This window comes from Melanaphis sacchari, unplaced genomic scaffold (assembly GCF_002803265.2).
Source record: "Melanaphis sacchari strain LSU unplaced genomic scaffold, SCAv2.0 Contig4_pilon_pilon, whole genome shotgun sequence".
NCBI lineage: Eukaryota > Metazoa > Arthropoda > Insecta > Hemiptera > Aphididae > Melanaphis > Melanaphis sacchari.
The window spans coordinates 11060128-11087318 of NW_020271335.1; the positions used below are offsets into that span (position 1 = coordinate 11060128).

General features: G+C 27.0%; 5 protein-coding genes across 6 annotated transcripts; 2 read left to right on the forward strand and 3 right to left on the reverse strand.

The window, feature by feature from the left end:
* The first annotated feature begins 170 nt into the window (after positions 1-170).
* Positions 171-6366, forward strand: LOC112598903 (fatty acid-binding protein, muscle-like). The gene is made up of 3 exons (XM_025345568.1): positions 171-420; positions 3498-3781; positions 5927-6366. Exons 1-3 carry the CDS (start codon positions 348-350, stop codon positions 5978-5980), a joined length of 411 nt encoding a protein of 136 aa, XP_025201353.1. The 5' UTR covers positions 171-347; the 3' UTR covers positions 5981-6366.
* Positions 6367-7381: 1015 nt separating this feature from the next.
* On the reverse strand, positions 7382-9229 carry LOC112599237 (serine/threonine-protein phosphatase PGAM5, mitochondrial-like). The gene is made up of 5 exons (XM_025346055.1): positions 9225-9229; positions 8616-8794; positions 7944-8161; positions 7730-7863; positions 7382-7529 (listed from the first exon to the last, which is right to left on the reverse strand). Exons 1-5 carry the CDS (start codon positions 9227-9229, stop codon positions 7382-7384), a joined length of 684 nt encoding a protein of 227 aa, XP_025201840.1.
* LOC112598808 (kinesin-II 95 kDa subunit-like) lies at positions 9157-11786 on the reverse strand. Its single transcript, XM_025345432.1, has 2 exons — positions 11694-11786; positions 9157-11511 (listed from the first exon to the last, which is right to left on the reverse strand). The coding sequence occupies exon 2, from the start codon at positions 11414-11416 to the stop codon at positions 9269-9271; it is 2148 nt and encodes a 715-aa protein (XP_025201217.1). The 5' UTR covers positions 11417-11511; positions 11694-11786; the 3' UTR covers positions 9157-9268.
* A 704-nt stretch (positions 11787-12490) lies between these two features.
* Positions 12491-16353, forward strand: LOC112598872 (protein arginine N-methyltransferase 3-like). Of its 2 annotated transcripts, none has more exons than XM_025345522.1 (8): positions 12491-12671; positions 12825-13158; positions 13707-13840; positions 13911-14099; positions 14385-14572; positions 14642-14868; positions 14984-15343; positions 16209-16318. In XM_025345522.1, the coding sequence occupies exons 2-8, from the start codon at positions 12825-12827 to the stop codon at positions 16316-16318; spliced, it is 1542 nt and encodes a 513-aa protein (XP_025201307.1). In that variant the 5' UTR covers positions 12491-12671. The 2 variants fall into 2 exon arrangements, with proteins under 2 accessions (XP_025201307.1, XP_025201308.1); XM_025345523.1 differs by lacking the exon at positions 12491-12671 and having other exon boundaries at positions 12897-12984; positions 13073-13158; positions 16209-16353.
* A 31-nt stretch (positions 16354-16384) lies between these two features.
* Positions 16385-20576, reverse strand: LOC112598873 (alpha-N-acetylgalactosaminidase-like). Its single transcript, XM_025345524.1, has 10 exons — positions 20401-20576; positions 20119-20309; positions 19542-19716; positions 17777-17951; positions 17618-17712; positions 17386-17547; positions 17124-17321; positions 16890-17054; positions 16714-16795; positions 16385-16560 (listed from the first exon to the last, which is right to left on the reverse strand). Exons 2-10 carry the CDS (start codon positions 20286-20288, stop codon positions 16481-16483), a joined length of 1302 nt encoding a protein of 433 aa, XP_025201309.1. The 5' UTR covers positions 20289-20309; positions 20401-20576; the 3' UTR covers positions 16385-16480.
* Positions 20577-27191: the final 6615 nt, after the last annotated feature.

A 27191-nucleotide genomic window follows, 5' to 3' on the forward strand; every position in this document is an offset into this window, starting at 1 on the left:
AGTAGTACTTAATGATAATTTAAATCGATTTAATTGATTTATTTTCATAATTGTGAGCGTATATACGCATTCAAGAATGTTTATTATGATATTTATGTAATCGCGTTATTGATAAATGTGTTATGAAAAAAATAAGGTAATCGTAAAATACATAGAATATTTCCCACGTTCCTTTACTATGAACATATAAAAGCTCCCGACGAATTGAACATAAAGTGCATATTAGATGTTCACTACAAATTCACACTTTACCTTTACACGCGTGTACAGTAATAATTTGATCGTTGGAAAGAAAAATTGAAACTGTTTTATATTTTTTTACAATCAGTAAAACTAAATAGTAAAGAATGTCTCTGATTTTTGATAAAAAGTTCAAGCTGGAAACCAGCGAAAATTTTGACGAATTCTGTAAAGCTCTGGGTAAGTTATCAATCAACAATTATTTTATTTATTATAAAATATAATACCTATATTATATATCTTTATCTTTTTATATTATTATATATATAATTTTTAAATGGGCAAAAAATGAATAGGTACACTATATTAATTTATTTTAATAACACAAAAATACTGGTTTTAGACATATTAAAATAATAAATTTAAAGATATTTAATAAACAAGGTTTTTTAATTATTTTTTTTAAATAATGAAATAATATTCTTTAATATAGTGAACATTTTGGATTATTATTAAAAAAAAATATATGATGTACCATATTCATAACAAATAAAAATTATCGATTATCCCTATAAATGTGTCCTAATGTCCTAAGTCACGCCATTAATTAATTATTCATGTGAATAACATAATTGCGTCACCATATAATATAATCTATAGTTTATAAAAAAAAGTATTACTTTTAGCATTGATTATAGAATATTTTGTAATATTCTATAATCAATGCTTTTAACTTTGAAATATTTAGCCCGATGTTATCGTAAATTATTTTCGAGTCAATAAAATGTAAATTTAAGTTTCATAAATCATAGTCAATAAAAATTGAGAAATAAATGAATCCGCCCCAAATTCACACCACTACCATCCCCACGTTATTAGTATCAACTCAACTATATTAAAAGTAGGTTGTCGTGAATTTCAAATTTCAAAATTGACTCGAATTGTCTTTATAATATTGTATTTTCGTAGTAATATTTGCATTAGTGTAAAATATTATCTAGATAAAATGATAAAAAAATTAATTCAATTTTTCACTTTTCAGTGCGTCAATAATATATATTATATTATTGATTTAATCTTAATTGTATTCAATAATGAATTTATCATACGCTGTTTTGATTTAAGATGTGTAAACTGTAAACGTTTAGTATAATTATTTATGATCTCAATATAACTATTTAGTATTTCTACGTTGATAAGTATTTAATTACCATATTTATAACGCAGAACTTCCATTTAATATTATTGTTATGAATTTATGATTATAATAAAAATTTTACTATTAGCCTCGTGTGTTATTTGATTTACTTTAGTTTCGTTTCCTAGATATAAAATTAATTATTAAAATATTTTAAAATAAATACGTAAACACACAATTGATAATACTGCGATAATCGACATTAGACTAGGCTCTCGAGTACAATATAATATTACATTGGCCGAATCGATACGAAAATCATGATAGTAATTGAATACTTTAACGTTACAGACTTATTGTAGTTAAATGAATATGATACATGTATTATGTTTAACAAATATCTGTATAATGTCTAAATAACAATTTTAGATTCTGAGTGAAGCAATGAATATATTTATTTTACAATTACATGTGTTATTATTTTTATTTTGTTGTGTATGTATACACGATAACTAAATTTTAAAGTTGTTTCGGATATGAAATTGGATTTAGTTTGTACTTACAGAGGTCGAAGTTAAAAATTCTCAATATTTTTCAAAAAAATTGAAAAAAACAAAATAAGAAATAATTAGAACTTTTACGCAAAATTCGGTTTTCAACAAAATCGATTTTGTTTTTTTGGGTGTTACTTGAAGACGAATATCTATATACCTACAATAGAAATTTTAAATTTTCACCAAAATTTTATAATTTTACATTTATTTTAACTTTTATATTATTTTGTAGAAATTCATGAAAAATTTTCTTTTATAAATATCTAAGATTTTAAAATGTAATTAAAGGTTCTTTTATAAGTTTTTGAACCAATAATGAAAAAAAGTTTCTACCAAAAACAAATCAATTATTTGTTACCTGCATATTTTGAATTTTTAAGACATTTCAATATTTCGGCATATTCACCAATAAAATAATTATTTCTCCTCAAACGATTTTTGATATTTTATTGTAATTAAAAAAATAAACAACGTAGATACTTAAAAAATTCTCAAAATATTTATAATATAATCATTTTCTATGCACGATAAACTTTCAAAGTATTTTGACTCTTTTTGAGTTATTTATAGTCGTATATACATTTGAAATTTTTTAGTTTTATTTTTTTAAATGTCGATAAAATTGTTATTTTTACTCGGTAAAAGGACTTGAAAATGTAATACATAAAATTATCTAAGTTGCGTGTTAACATATTAAGTCAGTAATGTAGTAAAAATGTTAGGCCTATGTATAATAAATTATAATAAGCGTTTCTCCGACCTTTAGACTCATCCGCCGCGTCCGTATTTACAGACCAGACAACCGTAACAACAACATATTGTACGTAACGCTTTAGGTATAGATGACGTGTGATAATATCATATAGATACTAAAAGCAGTGAACACGTTACAATTTATAATTATTATTACCAGCAATATTAGTTTATATGCCAGTATACCACGCATGTTGATCTACGTAATGAAATGAAATTATGAATAAAGATATACCCACATGTACATCATGATATTATTATTTATTATAATGCGTCGATTTTAAGTTAAATAAATATCCCATTATTCACATGGCAGGTTTATTGTATTTGCTAAGTATAATGTATAATTTACTATATCAATATTGTATACACCGTGCACGAGAACTTATAAGCTCGTTTTATGTGACGATCGCATGCCTCGACATTATTAGAACGAATAAATGGAATAAACCAACCAATAATTTTAATTCGATATCAATTATTTTAACGATATAAATGAGGATTCCCGTCCACCGTTATACCCATTAAAATATTAAATACATCTCGATATGACGTCGAACGCATTTACAGCTATTATACGGTCAATAACATTATATCCTGAAAATTATAGCACGGTCATTATTAATATAATATTTAGATGTTAAGTGCAATTATCATTCATAGTAGGTACCCATATCGTATATACAGACTAAACCTAGAATTGTAAATAATAATAATAGCATAATATGCATTGTATAATACCTAAGTTACCGCCAATACCGATATGAGTTAAGAACAGATAAAAACTGATGGTATAGTTTGTATACGTTTTAATTACAATAATTATGTATCGTATGTTTGTAAATGATTCTACTCGGGTGCATTTTCTGTAGGTGTTATTGAAGTAATGCGCACGTTGGGCAAAGTAATATCTCCGGTGGTGGAGTTGACCAAAAATCAAGACGGTAAATATGTGTTGACCAGCAACACAATGATCAGAGATACATCGATCGAGTTCAACCTTGGCGAAGAATTCATTGAAGAGACATTAGACGCCCATAAAGTGAGGTCAATCATCACCCAGGAAGGCAACAAGCTGATCCACATTCAAAAAGGTTCAAGCAACAGAAAAGAGGCGACGATAATCAGAGAATTTGAACCCGATCAACTCAAAATGGTAATAATTATATAAATGAATCATGGTACATAATAAACGACCCCTCCGAGGCTATCTCTCGTGACCTGTGTCGTATTTAAGCATTTTACGCCCTACAGGAGTAACATATTTAAATCATGATAAAAAATCAAGTATACAATCAGCCGCATGCTAACTATATAAGCCAAGTGAAATTTTTACGTTCCAGAACAATAAGTAAAAAACATAATATCAAAAGAATATTTAAAAATGGCCACTTATATGGTTTATATTTTTAGGATTTTCTCGCATGAATATATAGTTTGTACTTTATATACATAAATACGTCTGCGTCTCTTTGAAAACAAACCGTTTAATTGTACCATTGTCTAATTCACATATTATTCATCCTATCTATTTGCGATTATCTGTTAATTATTATAAATAAACGATAAATTTAACATCCATTAGAATTAGATGCATGCGCTCTTTTATTAAATTGTATACCATTTAAATAATTACACAGCTATATAATTAATATGAACGTTAATAAGTAATAACTAAATATTATATACTATGCATCGTTATCATAATGGTTGAAAATATTCAGGTTTTTTTTTATTGACGTATTTGTCGTGTTCTTAGTTCTTACATTAGGTATGTTTATAAAATATACACAATCAAAGCCTATGAACACTGATCAATTACAATGTATTTGTTTGTGATTGTGATTATGTGGTATTGAAGTTGCAACTTACAAGTTCAGAGTTCCATTAACAATGATAAATAAGTATTTATTATTTCGTAATAAAAAATAATGCATCGTCCCTGGCAAAGGTAAATATAATTTAGCATTTAAAATAGCATGTAATAAACAGACGCTATTTAAAATTTTAACATCCGTAATCCCGATATGTAAAATATCGACAAAGCACAATCTGGACAGTTTTAAACCCCGACAGTTTAAAATCTTAACTATATCACCAAACATATATTTACGTATTATATTAATTATTTAAAAATACAAAAAATACATTTCTCTAAAATTACATTATATATTTATATCATCATTCATCATATTATATGAAATTATTATATTCGTTAATCATTATTCAATAATTTAATCCAAGGACATAAAAATTATTACATTATATTTTTTACATAATATTAATTTGTATTATTATATATTTTATTATTCGATAGATAATATAGGTCAACTCGATTTTTGTCTTTTTGTCATTAAAATATATCCCTTGATATATATTTTAGTATTTTAAAATGAGATTGTTTATCAAATTTCAATCATTTTACTATTATAATAGTAAATTTAAAGTATAGGTACTATACCACTACAGCACTATACAATTAACACTTCAAAATACGTTTGTTTATTTGAAATATTTAAATGTTCACTAAGGGTAAATGATTGAGAGTTTTATATTATATACTAGATTAAGCTTTTGCGAGATAAAATAAGACAAAATTATCTTATTTTGTTGAGATTTTGAACTATGGTATATTAAACTGTCAGGCTCTTCCCAATCGGGATTATCATCGTCGAGATTTTAAAAGTCTACCGTAGTTAATTACCTATAGGCACCTAAAAGGTTTGATCTTAAAATGTCTATAAAAAAATAGTGCATACATATTTTTTATAATTTTAAGTTTCAGTAAAAGTATTACTTATGATTTATAAAGAACTTATTACAGCAAAATAACAAAACCGATTTTTCTAAAACTGTGATTTCGTAAAAATCTCCGCTTTTCTCTTTTTTCAATTGCTGAGAAAGATATCGAAAATTAATTCTTATTTACTTTTTAGTTTCCTACCAGGAAATAATTATTGAAGTTAAAGATTGAAGCATTTTTATTGCTTCTAAAGGTATAATGACCAGTGACAGACACGTAAACACAAACACATAAATAATAAATTACGCGCCATTATAATAATGTAATATATAGAACGTTCCACTCTGAATCTAACATTTAAGCCAATTGTAGTCACAATTATTGAAACTGTACGATATGCGCGCACTCTGCATGACTAGTGACTACATACTAGGCCAATATCTCAATTTTATTTATAATTACAAAATGCCTTTTTACAATGCAAAAGCGTTGTATTAATATTATTACATAATGTATAATATAAGTACTAACAATTATGCGCTATTTTGTATTTTTTAGACGATGACCGCTGATGGAGTCACTTGTATAAGAATTTACAAACCAATCAAATAAATTTGAAATGACAACGTCAAACGTATTACTGACAGCAGTATACTATTATATATAATGTAATATTGTTTAAATCTTTAAGATTAAACTAAAATTTAAACTAGGTACTGTAATTTATGTTAACATTAAATAGATACCTACTTAATAATACTACATTATATGATTTAACGAACTAACCTTATATTAATTCTAGTTTTGAGTTAACTAAATCAACCCTTTTATGATTTGCCACGAATGAATACAATATAATATATAATGTATCTAATTATATTTTGTTTTGACGTTAATTTTATTCATTCGTTAATATGGAATACCTTATAATTGCCTACCCAAAGCGCTGTCGAACATCAAAAAGTTTCCATTATCAATAAAAATGCACTTCATAAACATTAGTCTCAAAACGTTTACTAAAGTATTAGCCTTTAAATTTTAATAGTGAAAATATACTGATATTTAGTTTATTTTTAAATAAAAAAATTATTTTACATAATATAATAGGCATTAGACAAATATTAAGTTAATCAATAAATTCAAAGAGTGATAAAATAATTAATAAGTTGTATCCTAATTGATAGTAAAAAAGAATACCCACCTGTTAACTGCATAGATGAGTATAAATGTATAATGATGATTATAAACTATTTGTTCTGTTTATAACTATGTATTTTTAAAATCTCTGGCTATCATATTATATTGATCTCAATCAAGATTAGAATACATCATATTAGTTCAAGAACATAAATCATTTTTTTTTTTAACAGTTTTAAAAGTTTATAATAATTGATTGAGCCTATTGCACTGTTTAGGTTGTATAGTTTATCTCTAACTAGGTACCTATAGAAAACATGTAAGAACTAAGCTGATATTGCAAAAGCTTCTATCTATTCCACAATGTTAATAAAATACATTTAACACTGTAAACAAACGTTTTTTTAATAAACTTAATTTGAATGATAAAATTCTTTATCTATAACATTGGTTTCTTGTATTTTAAGACAAAAATTTAAATTTGTTAAAATCTTCATAAAATAGCATGTGTGTAAGTCACCTACCAATTGGTGTTTAAATTTTAAACTTTGAAACAATGTAAAAACGTATCCATATGTTCATATATTAAATTCATATTTTTTAATGGTAACTTTTTTAAGCACTACGTAACAAAAAATTTCAACTTTTTTATTGCTGAATAATGAGATTATTACTTTACAACTAAACAATATTTACTGTTTACTGGATAGAAAAAGATAATTTTTCAATGCTATAATTAGCGTTTTCATCAAACTTTCAATGCAGGTATAACAAAAATTGTTCAATGTTTAACTTTAATAGATATTAATTAAGACATATATAAGATTTAAGTATTTTAATTAATTCAGTAATAAATTGATAATTAGTAAGTAGTATTTAATGACTAATTGCATCTGGTGGCATGTATCCTGAATTACTGTAACATCGTAAAGCTACTCTTCCATTAGGAAAAATAGAAAGCCATGTAATACTTGCATGATCTAAGCTCAAACGTAACCATGCCTCTGGTGTCAACTGCAATGATCTACAATACAGAACACAAAGTCACAATAATTAATTTAAAACAAGAGTAAACCAACTATTTTTTTAAATAGCAAAAAACTATTTTCAAAATAAAATTATAAGCTTTGTTTTGGTTAATAATATCTGCAATTATACATTTTTATCATCAACACAACACTTAAGATTAGATGCTTATACACAATAAATAAACATTACAATTACCTCATAACAAAATATCTTATAACATTTGCATGACAAATTATTAATTCATAAGAGTCTTCATTTTGTTCAGGAGGCGCTCTATGAATGAATTTTCGAAAAGCCGCTTCTATACGAGCTCCATCCCTATAAAACTGCTAAAATTTGTAATAAAATTATATAGGTTTGTTACATACAAATTACATAGCGGGTAAATAATTATTTAAATTATGTTTACATATAACTCAGGTTTCCAACGTTTAGATGGCGGATCTGGTTGTACTGGAGCTCCTTCAATTAATAAATCAGATGATGTCAAAGGAATATCTGGAGACAATTGTTTTTGGATTATTGAACAAGTTTCCATTGCACGAGTCATTGTTGACTGTGTAATTGTTGTCCATGGATAATTCAATATTCTTAAACGCTCACCAGTAAACAGAGCTTGTTGTCTACCTGCAAAAAAATATTTTTTAATTTAAAAAAAAAATAATAAATATCCAGTTGTAGATAATAAATAAATACAATATCAAAAACAATGTTCTTTAAGTGTTTATAAATATATTATAAACGTGCATGTTTTATAAATGTCATTAATAATAATTTTATTAAGTGGTTATTGATTTAATATTGGATAGAGTAGGTTATTATAATAGTTTTTATCTTATTATTTATTAACAAAGTTTAGAAAATTGAAATATTATTTACATTTAAGATAATATTGTATAAATTAAAATAACTTTATTAGGTATATTTCATCCACATATGATAAGTCAAATTCTCCTATTTAAATAGTTTTACCAAGATACTAGTATTTAATAATAGACGTTTTCTTAAATGAATGAATTTACATTCAATTATTTTCTTTGGACACAACATTTATTATTATTCATAGATATTAGATACATACCTAATTCAGTCAACTTTCTTTCTCCATCAGTCTCGCCAGATACATTGTACTGGCCATGTCTAATAAGAAAAATGTGCCTTGTTGCACAGGATTTTTGGCTTTCAATTTTCTTATCATATATATCTTGAAGCTCTGGTTTATTTGAGTCAATTGGTTTTACTAGACTTTTAGGTTGTCGCCTGAAAATTGATATGTTGACAAACACATTCAAACATATATACACGTGATAAGAGTAAAGGTTAAGAATAAATAAAGAACAAATAAAAAATAAATAGTATAAAATATAATTTATTAGTGTCATTCATTGTGCTGAAAGACTAGACAATATGACTATGTTAGTTTTGATTAGGACTTATTTTGCAATAAGCAAATAAAAAACAATTGAGATTATAAAGCAAAATATTAGTAATAGAAAATAGGAAACTAAATAAAATAAATGTTTTTTATAAGTGACTAGGAATGTGAAAGAAAATATAAAAACAAATATTAATAAATAAATACACCTATAGTTATTAGGTACTTAATATAATTTTAGTGGGCAGAATATAAATTTAACAATGCAGTCTTATTTGATAGTAGTTATTAGTATTTAAATATTATAAAATTAACAACATATAAATTTGGTGCACAAATTAAAGCATCCAGCAAATATTTTATTTTGGTATTAAGCCTCGTGCTCTCGGGTAGTTTTTATTTGAAGTGGGTTTAATCTTAGGTCCAACAGCACTTCGTACACTTTTTGGCCGTTCTGCAATCGATGCATCAACCTGCAGATCGTCTTCGACTTTTAATGCTTCATCAAGCATTGATAATAATGAAGGTGAAATTTCTGGTTTCTTATACTCTTCTAATTTATGTTCAAGTGTAAGTAAATTTAATGTTATTAAATTTTCATTTCTTCTTGTATTAATCACACCATTAATGCAGCCACGTGTGTGACCTTCTAATTGATTACTAACCATGCGCCATTCATTGGTATCATCATCATAATATAATCTATCTTTAACACTCTGAAGTTCATCCTGAGGTATAAAATTTGACATTATTATATTACCAAGTTTTAATTGACGAGTCATTGCTTCTTGATTAGACTCAATGTCTCTTCGTTGATTTGAGTATTCATCTTCTTTAACTTTTAATTCTCCTTTAAGGCTTTGATATAGAACCATTAATTTATCAAATTTAGATTGTTTGGATTCTACTTCTTCTAGCAATGTTGAATAAGTTTCCCTAATTGACTCAGTATAACCAGCAATTTCTTCTAAATTTTTAGCTAATTCTTGTTCCATTTTTATTTCTTCTTGAATTTCTTTATTACGTTTATCAATTTGACTTTGCTGTTCATATAAATGATCCGTTATAGACTTTCCTCCTCTCAACACACTGCTTTCCATGGATTGAATACGAGTAATCAAAGAAGCCATAAAATCCATTTCTTCAGCAACTTTAGCCTTTTCCAATTCTATGTCATACAACATTCTATTTTGATCATCGGTGGATAAATTTTCTTTATTTTCTAATATATTATTACGTTTTTCATTTAGATCTTGTTGTTGTTTTTCTAAGAATTTAGTATGTTCTTGAAGATTTTCCACGTCATAATTTTTTTCCTCGTGTTTTCCTTTTTTAGAAGTAACTTTTTTTGATGATTTTTCATTTAAAATATTACGTAACTTTGATATTTCATCTTGATATTGTCTAATCAAGGCATCCTTTGGGTCTTCATTAACACGTGGTGCATTATGAATATTTTTTGCTCTATTAGCATAGCGTAAAGTTGTAAGAGTTTCATCCCAATTATAACTTGCTGGACCGATATTAGCAATCATCAATGTTTTTGAATTGCCACCTAATGAATCTTGTAATAATCGAGTGAGTTTGGAATCTCTATATGGTATATGCGAAGAATTTTCTTCTACAAGTGCGTGTATAACATTTCCTAAGGTAGAGAGTGAAAGATTTATTTTTCCAGCTTCTTTAAGCCTTTGGCCAGTGGCTCCACTCTTACTTTGTCTTTCACTACCTGCTAAATCTACGAGATTTAATTTACCAACTCTTATACGTTCAGTTGAACTTTTTATTTCAACAGTAACCGTAAAAATAGCATGGCTCCTAGAACTATGTTCATTCATGTCTGTAGCACCAATCGTTCTATTTTTGTTACCTTCTTGCATGACTTTTAGGATTTCTTGGACGTTTTTGCAAATATATTTGTTTAAATTATTAACATAAACACCAACATCTTTGTCTTCACGAAGATCACATTTTCCTTTAGATCTTGTTCCTAACAAATCATGAATTTCTTCCTGGTATATTTCCAAATATGAAGAAAACACTAAATATTGCTTATTATTTGATTGTTCAATAGTTTGAAAAATCTGTTCAAAAGTTCTGGGTATTATTCCACGATTTTCTTGTTCAGATAAAGGAAGTTTTTCATCTCGGATTCCTTCCATTGTAAATGTTTTACCAGTTCCAGTTTGTCCATACGCAAAAATAGTAGCATTAAATCCATTCAAAATAGATTCAATGAGTGGATGGACCATCTTATTATAAAGTTCTTCTTGAGTGGAATTCCAATCAAAAACAGAATCAAATGTAAACTGTTTGTACTCAGAATCATCATTTTTGGGAACAGCAACAGCAACAGAATTTTCATCTTTGGATATTTTCACAACTTCTGTATATCCATTAGACACTTCTTTAGAACTCATCGGTCTACATCTCACAATCACTTGGATATTTTCTTTTTTTGTTTTAGCTGAAGGCTGGCGACCAATTCGTTTTGTTGATGTTTCCATTGCACAGTGGTTTGGTGATAGCGGTGTAATATTTTATGTATGAGCAAGACTGACAGACAGGAATAGTTAATATTTTAACGAAGTCGAATTAACACCTGAAAAAAAACATTAAAGCACATTCCTGTCACAGTAGAACATTAATATTATGTAGGATATTTAGGCAAAGCGACAGATGTTGTTCATAAAGAACACACAAGAAGACATAAAAATATTATTGTATGAAAATTAGACACAAAACTGTCTACGCACTACAACACAAGCAAAGCGACACACTTACTTGTCCCAGTTAGAGTCCCATTTCGTTTCCTTGTTCTCGAATATTTTATAGTACCTCTGTTCTACTTCTTTATTTACCAGGTCTTGAGTTTTATTTAATTCTAGAAACGAGTACACTGCAAAACCACTGACAGCACCAACACTCGTGGACAGCGCTAATGTGCTAAAGAAATGTTTGTTGAGATATCTCGCCATGTGATTTGCAATGAAAAATATATACAAAAATACGTATCACTATATATAAAGGTATTCTAAACAGGTCGTCCTAATAAGGAACTATTACACGAGAACACAAGCACAACGAGAAACGATGCCCATTAATTATATATATTCATAGATGGTATGACTATAATATAGTTAGTTATTATACTATAACGCACTCGTCTTGTCTAGTGAATATTATATATTTGAATAATGATTAATGATTGAGTTATTGAGTAGTAAATTCTAAAAAGTAATCAGTAGTCACCAAACATATAACAATATCATGTATTAAATATTAATAAACCATATGGCATAATCGAAATATCGAAAACCGTATAGTTATTTACCGATATGGCGATATACAATTAATAAGCGATAACCGATTGGCGATTACCAGAAACCGAAATGACTCATAATTTTATAACATATATATATACATATATATATATATATGGTCATATATCTTTCCACCACGACCATAGTTTAAAATATTATATTTTAAACTTCGACCTAGGTCAATGACTACATCTTATCTTTTTTCGGTTATCTATTATCACTACTTCACCGCTCAATCAAGGTTAGGTTTGTTATCCGATAAAAACATGTTTTGATTGTTTTGAACTTTTAAATTTCGTATTTGAAGTTTAAACACTTTAAACTTTAAACGTTTTGATCCCGACTCGTGACTCGTAAGAGGCAACTAAAGAGTGTGAATTCCTGGCAACAATAATAATCCCGTTTACTTTCTTGATATATTGTCCATAACCGTACAATCGTAAGTTTACACTAACATGATTTATTTTAAATGCATAATCCCACCGTTCTAACTTTATAGGTACATCATAAACGTTGTAGGCATAAGCTTCAGTACCTATTGCATCGTCATTTTAAATTATATTAAAATTAAACTTTACAATTTAATTTTCAGATGTCTGTAGATTCTGATTCTGACCACAGTTTTGGTGACTGGGTGGAAAGTGGACCAGATATGGTAAAATGTCTGTTCTGTGAGCTATTATATGATGATGTTCTAGAAGCTATAGTTCACTGTGCTAAGGACCATAGGTTTGATTTATCATTGGCAAAACGTAAGTATACCATGGATTTTTATTCTTATATCAAATGCATCAACTACACAAGAACTCAGATACAAGAAGATGAAAATTTTAATCCTAGTATGCTATTTGAAGTTGACACTCAACCATGGAATGATGATAAATACTTAACTCCAGTTTTAAAAGATGATCCTTGGCTAATGATTGGTAAGACATTATTAATTTATACTTAAACTAAATCAATGGCATAACAAACAATTATTTTAGAGGTGATTGTCTCCCTGAGATTTTTTTAAATAAAAGAGTAGGTAATGATTAGTGGGCACTCTTTAATTTTAATATTATATTACCATGCATTAATTATATAAATTTATGTTAATCATTCTCCCCCTCCCCACTATTTGTTGCATCTTTAATGGTGGTTGAATCCTTGATATATTTTTGTTTGCCTCTGAAAACGTTCAGTTCATCATACTACTGAATTAAATTATTAAATCTATTGATAAACAACAGTACTGTAGTCTATTAGATAGAATATAATCATTTGAGAACTACTCATAATACAATTTTTTTTTTTCAATTTTATTAAAATTAAATATTTATAAATTAATATTAATTGCATAATATAGTTATTCTAGTTATTTTAATAAATTATTCTAACTGATTTTAAATTTCTATTTATAAATTTTGCTATGTTTAATATATTTCAATACCATATTAGTAATTGTTTAATTTATTTTATTTGTATTATTCAGATATTGATGATGTAATTGAAGATGATAAAGAATCAGAATCTGGATATACTGTCAATTTTGAAAATAATCAATTTACATTGTCTTCTGAACATTTTAGCCATATACAAAATAAAATTCAAACAGTTACAAAACAAGTAAGAACATTAACTATTCTATTCATTTTAATTATTTTTATTAAAATAATATTATATGCAATATTTTCAGCTAGAATTAAAAGAAAAAGAACTTGCTGATGCATACAGTCAAATGCTTCAAATGAAAGATACTTTAACAAAAGTTTTGTCTGCTCGGCCAAATGATTCCATTAACACAGCATCTACTTTAAACTTAGAAGATGATCATGGCTATTTTGGTTCATATTCATCTGTTGACATTCACTATGAAATGCTTAAAGTAAAGAATTGATTACCTATTTATAGGACACAGCAGAAATTAAACTATGCAGAAACTCAATTCATTCACTAAAATAGCTTAATTCCCATAAATATTTGTTTGAAAATTTATTGAGTCTAATAACTTACCTTCTATGGAATAGTTAAAGCATATAAATTAATTTTGTATCATGATAACATTAATGTAGATATTTTTAAATTTTTTTAATCAATAATAATCTAAGTCAAATTTTCTAAATAGAATGACAAGCAATGAATGTTTATTAAATAAATGAATCATTTTCAGGATAAAGTACGAACAGAAAGTTATTGCTCTGCGATATTACTAAATGCGCCTTCATTTAATGGCAAAACTGTATTAGATTTAGGCACAGGAAGTGGAATACTATCCATGTTTATGGCCAAAGCACAAGCAGCTAAGATTTTTGCTGTTGATGAAGCTGATATACTATACAATGCTATGGACAATTTCCAGTATAAATCTTTAATATTCTTGTTAAAATAATACTCAATGAATGATAAGATATTATGTTAAATTTTCAGAGAAAATGGATTTAATGACGTGATTGTGCCAATTAAAGGAAGAATTGAAGATGTTAGTTTACCTGTTGAAAAAGTTGATGCCATCGTTTCAGAATGGATGGGATATTTTTTGTTATTTGAATCAATGTTAGATAGTTTGATATTTGCCCGTGACAAGTATTTAAATAAAACTGGAATTATGTTGCCAAATGAATGTAACCTATTTATCTGTGGTGTGAGTGATATGGGTGAGAATAAATAATTATTAAATTTTAGTATTTATCATATATGATAATTAAAATTGTTTTATATTTACTTGTAATTTTGTTAAATACATTTTTTTTTTTTTTTAACAATTTACAGATCGATATGATGAAGTATTAGGATTTTGGTCAGATGTATATGGTTTTCGTATGCCGTCCTTAAGAACAGAAACCTTAAATAAAGCACAAGTTGAAATCGTACCTGTTGACCGAATTGTTACTGAAGAATGTAAACTTTGCACTTTTGACATGTACACATGTGATACTAATTCTACTAATTTTAAAGTAGAATTTAAACTTAATATAAAAAAAACATGCTCAATGACTAGTATAGTTGGATACTTTGATTCAAGATTTGATAATGATAATACAGTAATTTTATCAACAGCGCCAAATTGTCCGCCCACTCATTGGAAACAAACAGTATTTCTTCTACATGATCCAATTGATGTGAATGAAGGTAATTTTTTCAGTTCTTAGGTAGAGACTTATTGATTATAATAAACCAATGTGTTGGTTTGTAAGAATAGAAGTTTATTAACTTTAATATTCACCATACAATTATTTACTATTTAAAATAAGTGATAGAACATAAAAAATAAATATACTAAACTTAAATCAAACTTTAAATTTTAATTTTTGAGCAACTAATATCAACTTAATACTCATTTATATTGTATAATAAATATTTTTCTGTGGCACTTTGGCTGCTACCAGTCGCAGAATGTGACTGGGAGTAAGTAACGGCCACAACTACTAGCTCCTGAATTGGTTACCACCCGGGTTCATAGTGATTAAAAACCTTGCCACACATGTTTGCTATCAACCGTAACAATCGTAAAAAACAATCTACTTTACCAACCTTACCCATTCCACAGTCCATAACTCCTACAACAGCTAATGGCCCCATTCACCGGGCTTAAGTTCAATTAAAAATAAAAATATATATTTTACTATTTTTTTTTTATTAATAAATTATTATTATTTTTGTCTTGATGACATAACTAAACTAAAACTTAAAATAATAATAGTATTGCAATGAGCTTAAAAAAATATATAAACTTAAACACACAAATTATACATTTATAAAATTATTTATTAATATGTTAAATATTTTCTAAAGTAAGATAATGTAGAAAATTAAACAATGAAAATTTTGTAATTTAAATTATGATTATTATTAATTGTAATTTAGCTTTCAATAACATCATTACTACAATACTTACAATATACGACTATTAGTGATTAATTATTATATAATTAATATTTGAGATGACTCAAAAAAATAAACCTACTAATAATGCATATTGTAATTTAATTTTTAGGTGATCTACTTGTTGGAGAATTCCAGTGTTCCAGAAATATAAAACAAGTAAGATCTTTAATTGTCACAATCACTATAAATAATAAAACTTATACTTATAATGTTTCTTAAGAATTTGTAATTTGTTTTGTTAACATACATATTATTGAGCAAAATCTAAGGCATATTTTTTGTTAAGCCAATAAGTTATTAAGTATATAATATTTTAAAAATATAAACTTTACAATCTAAAATTTATTATTTATTTGTATTTCCTTGGGATATTCTTGTTTGTCACTTGAAGAACTGACTTTTGCTGTTATCTATACATATTTTGTTTGAATTTTCTATGTTCATTCGCAAGAAAACCACTCCTGTTAGAATTTTCAAATAATTAATTTAATTTAACAAACCACAAGTTTATGTATTTAATTGAAGCTTATGAATAATTATTTTAAAGATAATATAGTTAATTGTTTATAATAAGTATAAAGCTTAAAAATGCTTCAAAATTAATTTTATGTTACCTGAAGGAATAACTCGAACTTTAACTGGATCATTTGGTTTATAAATACAAGAGGTTGGATTTTTTTCTTTTCCAAAAAGATTCTATAATTGTATAGCATAATCAGATTATTATAATGTTAACAACTAATATAAAAATTAATTATAACTTAGAAATAAATAAAAATATTTAACTCACAATAATTGAATAACCATTAGGGTTTTTTAGACCTAAATCCTCTAAAGTTATATTGTACGGATAAGGAGCACCATCAACACGACGACTTACAAATGCTACAGCATATGAATGGTATCCGTCATTAAAAGGTTCAACTGGTCTAGTCCAAATATCAATACCCTTATCCTAATGAAATACAATAAGTTACTATAACTAATGGTATTTATAAAAAATATAATTTAAAGTTAAACATACCCTAAACACTCTAGTGCCTTGTATGCCAAGTTTATCTTGATTAACTTCAATTACTTCTTTATTTTGTAAAATTTCTTTAAATTGTGGGTGTACTTCTGTTAATTTATTTGACATCAGTAATGGAGCAGCCAGTATTGCCCAAATGGCCATTTGTGTTTTACTTTGATCATATGTTAATCCAAAGTTACCAATTAAAAGCTAAAAAAAATATTAAAAAATGAATTTTTTTTTATTAGATACATATATTTAAAAATTTATCTACCATGTCTGGATCATTCCAGTGTCCAGGTCCAGCATATTTTGCCCAAAATTCTTGTTTTTGTGCAAAATAATCTGCTATTTTGATCATACTTTCCCATGAGTCATCAATATCATCGTAGTTACGCCAAAGATTACAGTGTTTAGCCATTGATGCATAGTCAATCTGTTGGTAAAATTTACGATTTTTAATTTATAGTCAACAAGGTTAAATATGTATGCATTGAAATACTTACTAACATTCCCTTTTCTTCTTGATAAGCTGGCCAACTACAAGAATATACCATTGGTCTTCCAGTATTATTTAAAAGCCTTCCAAATTCAGGATAGCCTAAATGAATACTTATTTAATTAAAAACATAATCATTTATTATTTCAATGTTTTTCATCATTACCTTTATCCATGTGTCTAACGTTTGAATAACATCCATCTAGTTTGACATAGTCAACTTCCCATTCTGCAAATGTATTAGCGTCCACCTCTTCATACCCCAATACTCCAGGATATCCTGCACATGTTTTAGTACCCCAGTCTTCATATAATCCAAACTTAAGACCTTTAGAATGTACCTATTAATAATAGTCATAATTATTAAAATGTAAATACACCATTTGTTTTCTTTCTAATTCATATAACCATGCCCGCCCAACATGTCCAGTATATGTTTAGTAGAATCATTCTTCTATTAGATTTAATATTAGAGTGAATTGACATATCATAATTCTAAAATTTAAATCAATTTTAAATTTTGAAGGGTAGAAATGCTAAGTTTTACAATTTCAAATACTCGTATATCAAAAAAATTAAAATGTTTATTTCAAACATCAATAATGTTCTTAACTTATGATTATTGATAATATTTAAGCTTAATGTGCTTGTTAAATTCAAGTGCAAAAGAAAGCATTTAAGAATATCTGAATTACTCTACATAAGTATTATTCAAATATAGGTCAATTGCTACCCATCGGTTTTTAGGGATAGTAAATAATCATTCCTAGGGTTAGGATGTTTATGACCTTAAAAACACTAAAAAATACATGCAAATATGCACAATAAATATCAAAATATGCCCTTAAAAAAAATTAAATGTCTTTTTAAAATTAGTTTATTAGGTACTAATCCAAAATCTATTCCTAATCAATTTACAATACTATTTTTATAACTTTAGACTTAAATACAAATACATACAAATATGAGATATTTGAAATTAAAAATATAGGCATCACCACACTATCGCGATCATCGTTCATAAACATGATTATATTGATTAATAAACATATAATTATAGTAAAGATAAATAAGTAATAAAGATAAATTAATAATTTGAACTACATGTTTTTCTCGTTTTCATTAGTTATGAAACCAACAATGCCAATCTATAGGTAAATATTGATGTTTATATTATATTTAAGTTAATTTTTGGACAAAATATGCATTTATTTACAATTTTTTGGTAGAATATGCATTTATTCATAAAAATTCCTAAATATGCAAAATAAAATTGAATATATCTGATTCTATGCCATACAAAACAAATTTATTACTGGGTTTGCAATGTGTACGACTAAAAGAAAAAATATGCAAAAGTCATAAACATCCTAACCCTAATAATTACTATCTGCATATTTTGGTCAATTTCTACCAATAATACATTATAATATGAAAAAAATGTGGCTTTACGTTTAACTTTTTTTTAAATTCCAGTAAGATCAAGTTGAGGAGTCTCATTATATTTTCAAGTCTTAGATGTATTTAAATTAAATATTTATCAATTTTGATGTCGAAAACTGATTTAAATGTCTTAAATCTTGATCTAATATCTACTTTAGGTCTTATGAACAACTTTTTCCATTTTTTTTATCTGTAAAAGTGTAATTAGTTGTTAATTATACAAATTAATCAAATTATTTGATAAATAAAATGGTTTAAAAGTTGTTAGTATAGAATCTAAATAAGACAAGATAAGAAACCAAACTTTGTTTTCAAAGTCCTTATTGCATATTATTACACATAAATCAGTATTGAGTGGGTACATTGGAATAAAAATTTATCTTTTTAGTATAAAAATAATTCCAATTCAATTTTCAGTGTGTTATTACTGAGTGGCAAATATCCTATTATTCTTTGAGTAACAATTTAGCGAATTCTGTATTACTCACATAGTCTGATAAAGCTTTAATACCACTTGGAAATCTTTTTTTATCGGCTTCTAATTTTCCATCTGCTGATCTATTCTTGGACAACCAACAGTCGTCCACTATGACATAATTATAACCCAATTTAGAGTAGCCTTCGCTAACTAATAAATCTGCTGCTCTCATAAACAATTGTTCACTGAAAAATATGCAAAACAATTATTTAATAAAAAATGAAAAATAATTTTAATACAAGTTTGATCTAAACTGTAAATATACATGTTATGAATATTCAATGCTGGAAATCTATTATTTTTTTTAATATTCATAATTTAATTTTTTTTTTTTTTAAGCGTTCTACACTATATTAGTTTATAAAAATGTAAATAATCCTGTAAAAAAATTAAAAATTACCATCATGAAAAGTTGTTACTTAATAACATGTATTTTTTCAAAACTGAATTGATATGTATAATATATAAATTCTAATTATTTTTTTTTAACTCACAAAAATCGATGTATAAAACAGACTAGATAGTTTAAACAAATTACACCGCCCCTATTTACCATCCCATTTAATTTTGACGATTTTTATACTGACTTGACACACTCGTCGGGGTACGTTTCGCAATCTGTGATGCACCTGTAACGTTGCCATGCAAGCCATCCCATCGGTGGCGTGAGCGCAAGCCCATTGTCGAGCCCGTTGATCCCTCGTATCGCCACGATGATCAAACAGCAAGCCCATCGCAGCGCTGCGGTGACAGTCATTTCGACGGACGCCTTTTTTACCTTTATACCATGTTCATAATATAATGAAGCGAAAACATTTTTTTTGTTATTTTTTTCCTAGATTTTTTGTTTATAAAAAAATATGACTTACGTGTTCCTTGGTTACCGTTGTAGCGTCGTCGGATCGACTCGCATCAAAAATGTACAGCTACAGTGTACGTCCAACCTTATTTATAACTAGACGTCCAGCACGTTTACAACGATTGTGAACTATACATTATAATACACTATTGTTGTTCAATTATTATTTCGACAAGGGGGCGGCAGGTGTACACTATATGTGTACAATACTCGTTATAGCACTATACCTACTCAAGTCCCACCGGATTAGACCGGTTTTTTCAACACACTAGTTGGTATCTTTGGCTTAGGAGACATTTTAAATGTTATGTAAAAGTAAAACTTATCGCGGCGCGTTCTCGCATAATAAAATATCTATACAATATTTCGAAATTTCCACAATGAAACTGAAACCAGGACATCAATACACACGCAGAGAATCCTGTGCTTCGTACAGTATATAAATGATGAAACCTCGGAAACGTTGGATTTTTATTAAATAATATTTGACATGTCAAAAAAATAAAATTTATTTAATATCGAATGTCATCTTATCATGTAGAAAATAATGTTAATATTATTTTCCATTTTTTTTCAGTTAATAAACATTATTTAACATTTATCATCAGTTATCTTGTATAGTAATATAGTACCTATACGAAAATAATATTAAATATTGATCAAATATAAAGTTCAAAGTTCTTTAAAAAGTTTTAATTGTTATAAGTTAAAACGTTGTAGATTATGTTTTTGTATAAAATTTAAATTCTATGTATAATTTTAAAATACCTACTCAATTATACAGTATGCCGGTACCTATCAACTTTATCAATACTTAAATACCTATCTTTAAAAACGGACAAAATAGAAGAGATGATGTTTTAATATACACCTCTGGGCTACGTCAATGCGTAGATACAATATTGAATCGATGATTTCTGCCATTTTATTTATTGATTTAAATAAAATCGATCGTTATTCATTCCATTATTTTTATTTGTATATTTGGTTGGTACCTATATTGTGTTTGTAATGTTTGTATCATAATTCAGTATTCACTTCCTAGTTTTTAATTAAATCATTCTATAACCATATTATAATATATTTTTAATAATATACCTAGGAGCTCAGCGCACATTTCAAATGATGAGTTGTGTCACTTTTCAAAACCACTTAAAAATATAATTCTTTACAAATACAATTATGTGCAATATATTATGAGTTATGACTATAAGTGTAATAGATGAGTTGACAATGGATAAATATGAGTAAACCACGCTGCGGCGAATATTAACTAGGTAACGACAAATAACAACAATAATATTTAATAATAAATTACTTTCACTATTGAATGGTTTTATTATTTTTATACATCGTAAGAAATTAGCAAATTATTATTTAAAAAAAAAAAAAAAAACATTCGTTCATAATTACTAAATATCGAACTCCAACCGGTCTGACATCAAAAAATATTAAATCGTTTGAAAACTTAAGGAACGTATATGTATGACAAGCTATATAATAATTTTTTTCTTTCGACATGATAATTCGTACGCAGCATAAATTTTTTACTTGAATACTACTTAATTAGATATTAGAACCGTTTTGAATGCAGAATATAAATACCTAAGCCATTGAATTTTCAGGTTAATAATTATTCAGACCGCTTATATATTGTCATTACTCACTCGTACATGTTTTCTGTAAAACTATCAATTTTTTAAAAATATTTAATTATCGTGGTACATTTATTATACTATATTTCATTATACATTACACTGTTTTCAAGTTTTTTTCATTAACACCGTGATGAAATAAGTTATAACATGATTACTATAAAGTGTTGATTACGAAAAATAGTTTTTGACTCGTCCTAAAGTCAGTGATAACTGATAAATTATAGTATGGACTACTGTAGCGTTATTATTAAATAGGTTTTCGACATAATTATCGTGCAATATCGATAATTTACTAAGTAATAAATTTAATATCACATGGTACACACATAGATATCGAACGTTCAAAGCTACCAATCTGGTCGCCAAATATTATATTGTACTAAAAATATGGTGGTCGATGATGCAAGTATTTTGTATATATTATAATAATTATTTACAATTTATGTTATAATAATTGAAGTACACATTATACAAATATAATATATTGTAATAAATCAGTTATTGTATACGTTTCTATTGAAAATATACTTTCTAACATTTTAGCTTTGAGGATTAATAAATAAGGGTCGTAGTGCTTACACAATCAACCCAACATCTAGAACTGAATTTAGCACTTTGATGGCCTTGGTCAAAAAAGGTTAAGGACCCTTTAATTTAAAACATTTTTATTTCGGACAATCGTAAATTTCGCTGATTAACAGGTAGCGATTTTAGGGTTGGATTTATGACACGTAAACTCTACGATAGTAAAATCACTAAAATCCACAGATTACAGCCATTTTTAATATAGCTATACGTCAACTGTGAACTAGCCGTTTTATCTAAACGACATTTTAACGACTTCAGATAAATATCATATATCTACTCATTCTCAAAACGAATGCGTTCGATAAGATACTTTTAAAGGCACATATTAGCTCGTCTGTTGATTTCAAGATGAACATAATGAAAATAATCAGCAGACGTAGCAAAGTTTTGATTTGTTTAAATAATTTTAAGTTTTGCAATTAAATAATTACGATAAAAAATTACGATGTGAAAACAAAAGGTTTTTCATCGTTTTAATGACGATTAATTCTGGAAATAAACAATAATTTCAACAAGCACTGCATAATCACAAAGCGTTAACCGAAAATACATTTTAACAGCAAGTATTACATATTGGTGGAAAACAAAAAGCGACTGAGGATAATTGTAAAGCACCAAGAAAAATATATAAGCTTACATAGGATGAAAGTAATAGTAAATAGTTAAGTACAGGCATATATATACTATATATACTCAATGGTACAGGTTAGAGAAGTAAATTATGTTAAGAAAATGTATATAATGCTAGGAAAAAGATAATGTCAAAAATACGTTAAAGTTCCTTGAACGTTCAGGATTCATTAAATAAATCTTAATGTATATGACAAATAGAAACGGAAATTGTCTTTAATATAATAATAAAGAAAAGAGTGTATTATTATATTCTGTTGTAAAATAAACTTTGAAGCTGTGTGTAAAGCAGTAATTGTTTACATGGACGGAACATTTGAGTATTGCATCAAGTATTTTTTACAACTTTTTACTATACATGGATACCTTAACGACTATTACTCTCCGTTGTGTTTTTACGTATTCAAAGATATAAACACGTGTCCTCTAATATTGATTGCTTTAAATGAGTTAATAAAATATGCTCTTGCTATAGTTTTTTTGGACTCCGAAGATGTTTCTAATGTTGTTGCAATAGAATTAATGTCTATAAAGCTCCAAAACTTGGAACATACACAATTTACAGGTAAACAAATTATATGTTAAACATTTATATCAATTATATCACAGAAGAAACATATTATTTTCATCAAATATTTAGGCGTAATGTAGCGCTGAATTTAATTTAACTATAAATGCACGCGAGTCGTTTCACTCACACTTAGCTCAATTCTATGAAAATACACCTCCAAATACACATCACTTTACAAAAGCTATATTAGATATTCAATCATTCACTTACCTACATTAAATTAAATAGCACTAAATATTACTATTAACTAGCCGTTTATTATTGATAATTAGTAATTATATATAAATATTTTTTATCAATTTAAATTTGTATTAAAAAAGATGAAGTATCTAAATATAATATGTATAAATAATAAATTTGCTCATAAATGATATAAGTACTTATTACTACCTACATACTGTTAATTTTATTTCAGGTGGAAAAAAACCAGTGTAATTTACATATTTTTTCAGGTAGTAAAAATGTACCGGCAGAATTTACACGTGGCCTTTATTCCTTATTCCTTTAATTTATCTTTGTGATTTACAGTACAATAATTTAAAAAATCACATCTACTCGTGGTTTTATTTCTTCTACATTATAATCATAAAAAAATAATGTGAGGTCTGAGTAATTGCCCTTAATACTCTCGGTCAAATACGACACTGCCAACACCTATCTTTGCACTTTTTTTCTAAATTGAATAATACAAAAAATTAGAGTTTCAATACATTGATAGTTACGCTTACGCCGTAAGACACTTTTAAATAATATTGCTATAGCATTACCTACTCACAAACCAACTAAAAATGGATAGTTATAAGCAATACTGATATAAAAATCCATGAATATAAATGTAAAACAACAGACTTATGTTCCTGTAAATCAGTATTATTGTAGTTAAAAACCATAAATATTTAGGTATAGAAATGTGTTCCAACATGAAATTAAAAATTTAAATAAATTCTATGTTTAGCAAATTAAGAAAAATGATATACATATAATAAAACAATTAGGAGAAATACTCCCAATGAAGGAAATTAGAAATATATACTCAACATTATTTGAATCAGTAATTATGTACGACATATAATAGGGTTAGGAGGGGCATATGATAATGTTCTAGTACAGGATGCAGCTTCAAAAATGTCATAACTCAATTATTATGAGGTTGCGAGTAAAAAAGATTGGAGATTTCCAACGACAAAACTATGCAAAGATTTTAACGTCCTTAATTTAAACAACTTATAAAAAAACTTTAAAAAAAACATAACCAATTATCTCTTGTTAACCATAAAGTTAACACTAGACACGCAGCTAATAACTTTTCTTTAGACTGGCCAAAAAATACCATTTCTTGGGAACTCAGATATTATAAAACTTAATGCCTATTTATATAGCTATAATAGGCCTCTACCTGCTTTTTAAAAATATCTTGTTCATTGGCTCCAACATGAATATACTGCGAGTAAAATTTAAAGTATATTTTAAATATGCAATATTTTACTAAGAATACCTACTGTACTCAGATAATCTTGAGCCTCTATACACGAGTGAGGCCCATCTTTCCGTGTGTTGTGGGACCTGACAAGTTCTTCCGGATTTTACCCTGGAGACACTTCGCCCCTTTATATGGCCGCAAAGTTACCTCCTCCGAGTGAAAGACCAGGGTGAGCTCCCGGGAGCCAGGCATCTCGAAAGCCCGCCCGAGACGCCACCTCACCTTAGGCGTCATAACGAGCTGCTCTGCGACCAGGGCCCGACGGATGCCATCCAAATCAAGTCCCTTCTACTAAGGCGAACGAGTGAGGCCCAGTAATCTTTTTGATTTCAAATAAAAATAAAAATAGCAATTGTATTTTCAATGATACTATGATATACAAACTTTTTTTAATTACAGAATTATAGTCCCTATACTACACAAAGTGATATTGAAAATTGTCAGATTAAATAGCAAATATATGGTATAGTTCACCTAAAATAATTATAAATAAATTATTTATTTTTAAATGTTAGATAGCATGTCATTACTATTAAATTTACATTAAGGCTGTAATATTTATATCGTATCATATTGGTGATAATGATTATAAACGATATATATCAATCGATATTAGAATGTATAACTGTATAAGACTATAAAATAAACGTATAGATTATATAAGTAAAAGCTACTGCTATAGGATACAGGCGATACAGCAATGCTAGACCATAAACCAATAATTTAGGCATACAGTTTATAATAATTTCAATCATTTTCACTGCCTGCCAATATGTTAAAAAAAAAGTCCAAGGATCGAATAACTGATACCAAATTACACCCAAATTTCTATCCCACTGGCCGAGTTGGTTCACGTTTCTGCTTAATTCTTTAACCAATCTAATATTTATAAAATATTTGAAATTTTTAATTTTAAACAACTTTTCGCTCTCACTTTAACGGTTACCAACGCACATTTTTAACCATACTTATTTTTAATTCTAAGTTGACAATCCTAAGCCTGTAAAAATGGGGAAAAAATAGGTATAAGTGCACTAATTTGACCAGTAGTGAAACACATCACAAATTTAAGTAGGATCCAATTTGATTTGAAGGGAATAAATTTAGTTAAAGCACTATAATTTATGATTCTCGTTTTATCGTGTCCTCGTTAAAAAAACGTAAAAATCATACATCATTAGTTATTTCACTCCCTTAATGCAACCGATCGTCATTTATAATTAATATATGTATTTTACAAATTCACAACATAATATGTTTTATAACTTTTTTTTTTTTGTAATATAGTTTTCAATTAATTAGTTTTTCTTTACAATGCTAGCCACCGATGAGTAAACCGACTTCACTCTTGTGAAACTTGAACGGCAAACGTGCACTATATGTCAATCTATAACTTAAAAGCATAAAGTATTCAGTTATTTGCGTAGTTTTTATATAGATAAATATATTTTTTAATTTATTGTTTATGTTAACACCGAAGTAAATTTTTATTGCAAGTATTATTATTAAACAATAACTATGTGTTGTTATATTGAAATAAGCCAACATTGTGTAATTGATAAGTCGTATTGGTGAACATTAAAAATTATTTCACGTGCAGAAAAAAAATTAATTTTTCGAGATCTTGAATTTATCACACATTACACACATGACACATACACGTGCCAACAATTTCAACCTCTTGAATAAATCACAACATTTACAACATTTATTATTGAGATTTTTGTAATAATATTATAGTTAAGTCGTAAGTACACAACACGTTTATCAAGCGTATTGAAAGTTTTTTAATATTTATTCTATATAACGTTTATATAAACGTATATCGTTTATAGTTTTATACGAAACATTATTACTATTCTAATAATAACATA